Source organism: Otolemur garnettii, unplaced genomic scaffold, assembly GCF_000181295.1.
Source record: "Otolemur garnettii isolate 467f Iridium unplaced genomic scaffold, OtoGar3 scaffold00088, whole genome shotgun sequence".
In the NCBI taxonomy this organism is placed as follows: domain Eukaryota; kingdom Metazoa; phylum Chordata; class Mammalia; order Primates; family Galagidae; genus Otolemur; species Otolemur garnettii.
The window spans coordinates 7,398,630-7,406,811 of NW_003852483.1; the positions used below are offsets into that span (position 1 = coordinate 7,398,630).

An 8,182-nucleotide genomic window follows, 5' to 3' on the forward strand; every position below is an offset into this window, starting at 1 on the left:
CTGCCGTGGCAGGAGGGAGGGAAAGTTGTCTACACAGGCATTTCGGGCAGCTAGTGCCAACCTCTCTTGCCAACCAAACCAAAACCGTGGTCGCATGGCACATAAAACATCTCGCCCAGGAAAACAAACTCAGCGTTGGCATCCCTCTGATTTCAAATTATAGCTCTTCCAATAAAATTACGCATTAGGAGAATGAAAAAAGAGGGGTGACCGCCAGCCAAATTGGGATGAACCTTCTCTGAGTATCCTGCCCCAGCAAGCAAGCACCAACCCTCTCTCCTATACTCAGATGTCAATTTGCCCCTCCTGTCCCATCTTCTCTCCATGTCAGCAGGGCCACAAGGAAAGCAGATGAGGCTGGTAGCCAGGACTCCTGCAAGGGGCCATCATACAAACTGCTCAGGCTCTAAGTCCTCCTGGGACATGTGCCTGGCTTACCAGTAAGATGGGCAAGTGTACTGCTGGCAGAAGTGGGCTGCCCACAACCATGGGAGAAGCTGTAGAGCAGCTAAAGCTGTCCTTGGAGGACAGTGAAGGGACCTATCTACTGGTAACAGGCTGCATTCGGCAAGCCTCTGTGAGTGTCACTCCCTCTTGGGCACAGGCAGATGGACAGGACACAGGAACATCCGGATGGGGGTGGTGAGTCAGGAACACACCGTTCCTTGAGCCTGACCCCTTCCAGGCAGTACAGAGCAGCAGCAACACCTGCTTCATGAGCAGGCAGACCAGGGACCTATGTCCCTGGCTGGCAGGGTTCAGGTGGTACTAGGCCTAGCAGGAGTCCCCAGTCCTCTTCCTCCCAGGGCCAGCAAGTACTCTAGGCCGAGGGTCAAAGACTGAATGCCTCCTAGAAAGAGACAGACCCCCAGGCACCCTCCTGGGAAACTCAGATTCTAGCCCTGAAGCAGCAGCTCATAGTGGCCTTCTGCAGGGTCATGGTGGTACAGAGGGACCCATGTTCCCTAAAAGCAGGGGGAATGCTGACAGGGTGGGGTTGATATCAACACGGGGGTGGAAACCAAGGCTTCCTTCAGGTCACCAAAAGAGACACAACAGAAACCGGTGAACCAAGACAAACACACCATCTTTGACTCCTGACTCCAGCCTGCAGTCCAGGCTGGCCTGCATTTTCTCAATTTGGGGACCCATGGGGACCCATGGCCAGCTCAAAGGTGGCAGCAAATGAGAGCAGGAGCCTTAAGGTACATGGAATAGTGTCAGTCCTACAAGAAGTCAGAGCTCAACACCACAAGGAGGGGATAAGGCTCTGCTAACCCAAAGGATGACCCTTGTACCATGCCAGATACCTCCTCATTACCATGCTTTGGTCATACCACAGCGGACACATGTGTCATCACCCCCCAGAGGTAAGCCCTGCAGAAGGTAAGGCCAATGCCCAGGCAGGACCCAGGCCTGTCCCCATAGAGTAGCCCAGCTCACATGGCAGGTAGCACCTGCTCCCAGGACCAACAGGGGACCCCAGAGTACCCCATACTGTCTATGGAGACCAGACCTGGCCAAAGATAGGCACAGGAACATGGAAAGTATGAGAGAGAATGAGAGCAAGAGGATTCTAGGTGGGTTTTACCTCCTTCCTTGTTACCATAACATGTTCCAATGCCAAGAATAAAAGTTAATTCAAAAGAAAATTGACAGGAAGATAAAATTTTATGCTTCTCCCACAAAAACAGTTCAAGTTTCAGTTTTGGACATATGGAGAATTCCGAAGATGAAACATCTCACTGCCCTTCAATGTGAGATAAACAAATAAAACTCTCTCTATGAAGGTCTTTCAACGTTAATTTATCAAAGGCAATCAGATGGCCTCTAAGCCAGGCTACTAGATCTATAATGGAAGCGCTTCTTCCACTTGGCAGGAAACCCCAGGAAAAGCAAGCAAATGATGCTTATTTCTCCAAGGAGGCCAGCAGATGCCCCAAAAGCCCCTGGCCTGCTAAGAAGGGGGAATAGGAACAGAGTCCAGCACCTGGGTAGATGGAAGGGAGCTGCTGCCTGCTGAGGTGCTTCTGGGGAAGAGACAGGCAGAGGCCAAGAGAAATTCCACAATGCTCCCTGGCTAATGATAACACCCCCACAACTCCCCTTCTACCCTCCCAGGAGCCCCAGATTCCCAATGCTGGGAATGCTGGGGATCAAGGTACAAGATGATCACCTCCATACTGTGGAGTAAAGCCCGCTCCCTGGGACAAAACGAACACACCTGGAGAAGGAATACACACCTGTTGCCTGCCGGCAGGCACTCCCTCTGCATAGTGGTGGTCTGTGAGGCCTGACCCTGAGTTCTACCCAGGAGAGTCACTCCCCTCAAGGACTCTGACCTCCCTCCCACAGCCTATGCTCTAATCTCCCCGTAGCACTACATCCTACCCTATCCCATTCCAACCTCGCACCAATCCCTGCCTATTGCCAGGAACACAGTAAAGGTAGCCCTAATGCCAGCCTCTCCCACGACCCTGCACAAAGTTAGCCCCTGCCTGCCTGCCACATCAAGCTGGGGCACTCCTCCCCGAATCCTGCAGTGCCCCTGACATCTCCAAGCTGGTGACCTTGGGGGAACTCCAGTGGGTTCCACATCCCCCCAGTTCTCAAGGTTTGTGATATTGCGGCTCTCAGCACAGGCTTGACACACAGCAGATTCTCAGTAAAGAAGGCTCTTCCAAACTGGTCCAGAACCTCTCATAGAAAACCTCAGACCAGAAGAAGCAGAGGGAGTTGACGCCAAAGATGCACACCAGCCTGGGGCAAATGTTGGCAGAACTTCTTGTTGGGGGAGGTACAGGGACAGTTTCCATAACATCTCGGGGTACCAGTAACAACATCCCAGCACAGAACACTGTATAGACCAGAAGCCTCCTCTAGGCTGCCCACTCCCATCTGAGATCAAGTAGAAAAATACCCCTGGACGGTGTCCAGGCTCCACCCTGTGCCCGCGGCGGACAGACCCAGAGACAGAACCTCCTGCCTTTCCTTAAAGGGAATGGGAATTAACAAGCTCTGAGAGTCACATGCACCAGCAGTACCTCAGCCAGATCAGCAGGTTCCAGCTGCCGAGGTCTAACTCAAAGCCAGCCTGCTGCAGCACCCCTAGCTCCATCTTCCACCCTGTAGATCAGTGGTTCTCAACCTTCCTAATGCCGCGACCCTTTAATACAGTTCCTGTGGGTCGCAACCCACAGGTTGAAAACCGCTGCTGTAGAGGCATTTCTCAGTGGCAGCACCCAAGAGTGCTCAGCATGCCATGCCCCAGGTCAGCTGGGAAGAGCAGGAAGGTAGAGAGGAAAGGCTCATGGCATTCACCATAATCAAGAATCATCTTCTCCCCTTTCAGGATCCTCTCTCTTCTCTGCCTTCTTGTGCCCCAAGGATGCCCCAGCACCCTCTAGGACCTTCAGTCCACAGCCCCCTGCTATACCCGCTGCCTATCCTAAACCCTCAAGGCCACCCACAACCTGTGGGGCCATGAGAAGGGCAGCTATTCAGTGCCTCCTAAAGGATCCCACAGGACAACACTGACCCTGCCACGAAAAGTTGCGTTTCCACAGTAGAACCAAGAGGCAATGGGAGGCGAGGCCTCTGGAGCTCTTTGTTTTGGGAGAAAGGCTGAGGACAGGTCAATACCCACCAAATTAGCCCAGCTTGCACACACATGCAGGCCACCCTGCAGGGGCTGAAGGACACAGCAACTTAATCCCATTTCTCAGCCAAAATCGCAGGCATCCTGCAGTGTGGCCGGCAGCCCTGGAACCCAGCATGCCCTGGCTCGCCCCAGCCCTGCGTCAGGCCTGGAAGGCCAGCTAACTTTACAGGCCAGTGGAGTAGGCTTACACCTCCAGACAGCCAGCACTCTCCCAGGCTGGCCCATGCCCAACAGCTGCCCCCATGAGGAGGGAGGCCTATAAACACTGCCCCCACCCTCCGTGATAGGCAAGGCCTCTGCTCCCAAGCCTGGCCCAGGACAGCTAGGGTTGCCTTTTATATAACTGTCCAGGGCTGATGGTGCTCACACAGGCAACGTGAGGGCAGGGTTATGAAAAATACATGCCCAGAGCCTCTGTATCCAAGGAAAAGAAAATACTCCACCTGCATTCTTCATGCCTGGGTTTTAAGACCTCTCACACATCCATTTGGCGAACAAATGGAGCCCTCAGAATACCGAGACTATTGATGGTGCTTCCAGGCCCTGCCCAGTGGGCCCCAGGTCCCCACCAGACATTGGCCCCGGGTCACAGAACCCTGGATCAGAACAAGCCCCCGCAAACATGCACACCAGGGCACTCATACCTCACAGGACTCAGGAAGGTGCTACTTTAACAGCAGCTCCAGCTCCACCCTGTGACACTGGACACCAACCTTGAAGCCCCCCACACAAAGACAACGGTCCAGATTGCCTGGGTCAGTAAAGTGGGTCATGAGGACTGGAGAAGCAGCCTGACAGACACGCCCTCCAAGTGCCCAGTCTCCAGTGCCCACTCCCACTGTGCACACACTTAGGTACGCACACTGGAAGCTCAACCTCGCCTCAGAGTCTGGCTCACAAACCCCAACCTGCACACAGCCACAGAATGGGCCTCACATGCAGTGCCAGCCACCCCTCACAAAGGGTAACACACACGGCCCCACGGCCTCCAGGGCTACCTAAAGCATGGGGGACAAGAGCAAGGACGTGCCCAAGGACAGCCTCGCCAACCAACATCCCCCTGCAGGCCCGCGCGCCCTCACCTGCAGCTCACACCAGGCCACTTCTACCCAGGTTTCGGTGTCCAGACCCTTGTACACTGTCTTGAAGGAGCCGCGGCCCAGCTCAATGTCGAACTTGAGGAAGCGGCCGTCCAAGGAGGTGGCCACGGCCTTAAGGTCATCTTCGTCGTCCTCCTCCTCCTCAGGCTCGTCCCGGCGTGTTCGGCCGGACTCAGGCTTCGCCTCGGTCACCCCCGCGTCCTCCTTCTTCACTGCAGTTGCCTCCTCCTGGGGGCCGCCGTCGAGGGCGGGCGCGGTGGCGGCTGCTGCGGGGTCTGGGGTGAGTTCCTTTGTGCCCGTGGGCTCTGGGCCGGGGTCTGCTGGGGTGCCAGGGGCGCCAGGAGGCGCAGCAGGGGCAGCGGGCACAGTGGCAGCGGGGCGGCCGCGGGCGCGCTCCGCGATGAGGCGGCGCGTCTTGCAGAGCAGAAGCACCCGGCGCTGCAGGGGCTGCGGAGGTTGAGGGCTCGGAGTCTCGGCCGCCTCCAGGCCCGGCGGCTCCTCCTGGTCCGACTCCACCACACTGCGCCTTAGGAAGCGCTGGGGCCCGGGCCGCGCCGCCTTCGCCCGCGGCTCCGCCATGCCCGCGGGCCCCGCGCCGCGCCCGGTTTCCATCAGCGCGCCGGGGGCGTCTCGGCGGCCGCCATCGCCGTCCATCTCTGCGGGCCAAGGACACACAGGCCCGCGTGAGCGCCGGCTCCGCCGCACCTGCCCGAGCCACGGGATGAGACAGCGCCGCCCCCGGGCCCGCGCCCTGCCTAGGCTCAGCCGCAGAACCCCCAAGCCCAGCCCTACTGAGCTGTCTTTGAGATCTCAAGGATAGGGGCTGGAGACCTGACCTGGAGGCTCAGGCTGGGGAAGAGGAGGACGTGTCCTGCTCAGCCCCAGCCCCGCGGAAAGGGCCTGCCTTGGGCTTTCCCTGGGACCCTGGGAGAGAGGACCAGCCTAGGGTGTCCCTGAAGGCCCAGGAAGGGCTGCAGAAGGGACTCGGAGGCTGGCAGAGGGGTACTCGCGCCCTGCCCAGCCCTCGCCCGGGTGGGGGACTCGCTGGACTGTCCCAGGGGAAGCTGCAGAAGGGAGAAGAAGGGCCGACAGCGGGGGATAGGAGGGGGTGGGGAGAAGGCACCCGCCAGGCGGAGGCTCCACAAAGGACGCGGGCCTGGGGCACGGGAGGGGCGCGCGGGGAGGGGGCTGCAGCGGCGCAGCGCGCACACAAAGGAGGCAGGTAGGGGGGCTTGGCACTCACAAGGCGAGCGGACGCCGTCCATGCCGGCGGCCCGGGGCCGGAGCAGACGAGGTTGATGAGACTGCGCTTCAGCGCTTAGGTCCGAGTTCGGGGCGGGGGTCCGCGCTGGGGTGGGGTCGCAGTGCTGCTCCCGCTCCTGCGCGCTGCTCCCTCGGGCCCAGCCACTGCGGGGCCGCGCTCCCGCGTGCTCCTGCCGGCTCCGCGCGGCTCCGCTCCCGCACCGGCTCCTACTCGGAGCGGGGAAGGCGGGGCGTCTGTTAACCCAGCCCCGGAGCCTGCGTGGGGGCGGGGCCTGGCACGCCCACCTGGCTCCAGCGAGAGCGCGCGGCCACCTGCGGATCAGCCCGGTGGCTCCCACCTATGGCTCTTCACTTTCCTCTGCGCTCCTGGCCTCTGAAGCTTTTGGGGATGTTCCGCAGTGCTGTCAGCTGTGAAGGGCACTATTTGTCCCCAGGAGAAAGGAGCAGGCTCAATGTTTCACCATGCCATAGCTCGGCGCATCAGACTTCAGAGACCTGTGCCAGGGCAGAACCCGCAGGCTAGGAAGAGAACCGCCAGGTGTGCTGCCACCCTTAGGAGCCCACTCCCGGGCTCAGCGTGGTCCCGGATTGGCATGTCCATCCCTGCTCTCATTTTACCAACAAGATCCATGATGACTTCACCATCCTCCAAGGAAGTAACAGTGTTCATGGTGTCCATTTTACAATCAAGCAGAGGCCACAAAGGCAGGAGTTATCTGCCTTAAATCCCAGAGCTCCTGCAACAGACGCTGTTCTGGGATGCCTTTGATGAGGGCACAGGGCAGCTTCCAGAAGGCCCTTGACCAAAGTTTTCTTCTTTCTACACCTCTGTCAAATGCCACCAGGGGATCCTGCATGATCTCTCTCCTCCTTCTTCCTTTGGAGTCCCAGAGGCAAGCCTTCTCCAGGGCATCTCTGGCCCTACTGCAGGGACATGGCCTGTGTCAGTGACCATACTGCTCCACACAATGCCTTGAACTGACACCTTAACTTCTCACCCCATTTTCCATGATTTTATGATACACACTCATTGGCCCCACTTCGAGATGAGGAAACCAAGGTAGGAGATGCTAGGGTTCTCAGTCTCCATTTCCCTGGATCAGCATCCATCAAATATAAACAAGCTTTCAGAGATGAAGATGCCTATAGGCTGTTGGCCCTGAAGGCCCTGGCACAAAGTAACTTATGTGACATAAAAGCCAGCAGAGAAGATAACAAACCCTCACAATTTAGAAGAAAGAGTGTGCCAGACCAACTGTTACCCAGAGAAACAGCACTTCCTGGGGCCCCACTGGGCACTGGCGCCAATTGAAATTGACTCACCAGGGCTGAGGGTGCACATCTCTTCCCAGCTCTGTTTGGCGACACCACACAATAGCCTGAATTCAGCAATGCTGAGATTATTTACGCTATGAAAATTAGCACACACCTCAAATCAGGACTTTTCCCACAGACAGCCTGTTAGCTTATGTTCTCTAAACCTCACATCTACTTTGTGACACAGGCATGCAGTCTGAGGCTCAACTGGTCTGGCTTGAACCCAGAGCCTACACAAGGAGAAGGTGGCACAAGGAGATGCCAGCTCTGTAAGTCTAAGAGACTCTGAGTGACAGAGATCTAAGCTGCACCTTCCAGGGTGGGGAGTTTTACAGACAGAGGTGGAGGGTGGATAAGGAGCTTTTCTGTCTTCTTTGTGAGGCTAAACACCCCCAACCTTGTCCCTAGCCATAGAGGTGACTTTGGATAAGTCCCAGCCCTTCCTGTGCCTCAGTATCCCACCCTACAAACTAGGCTAGTCATCTTGGCTTGTCCTTCTTAAAAGGCTACCAATGCATCTGGACTTGGTCAGTCCAGGAAAGGTACCAAGTACGTGGGTCCTGTTCACGACAGGTGTACTCAATCCTACCCAAGGAAGAACCAGGACAAGATAGAGTTAAGCATGTTCTGAAGCAGGTGTGCATCAGTCTGGCTTCTTCTTGCTCCCAACAGGCCATGCTGGCAGCATGTGGTGATCGTGCCTGCCTGGTGATGGAAGAGGTGACCAGGTTTTCACATCAGCACCTGGGATCTGCTGCCCACTCACACTCATAGATGTCTAGTGCTCAAGTCCAGCTCAGCCAGCCCACCTCCCTTAGAGCCCCCTGAGCCACATGTACCA

General features: G+C 57.2%; 1 protein-coding gene across 1 annotated transcript in view; it reads right to left on the reverse strand.

Moving 5' to 3' along the window:
• WNK2 (WNK lysine deficient protein kinase 2) overlaps positions 1 to 5,415 on the reverse strand; it is a 124,411-nt gene extending 118,996 nt beyond the window's left edge. Inside the window, exon 1 of the mRNA XM_012808350.2 lies at positions 4,744 to 5,415. Coding sequence (XP_012663804.1) covers positions 4,744 to 5,415 — 672 coding nt within the window. The remainder of the gene's footprint in view (positions 1 to 4,743) is intronic.
• Positions 5,416 to 8,182: the final 2,767 nt, after the last annotated feature.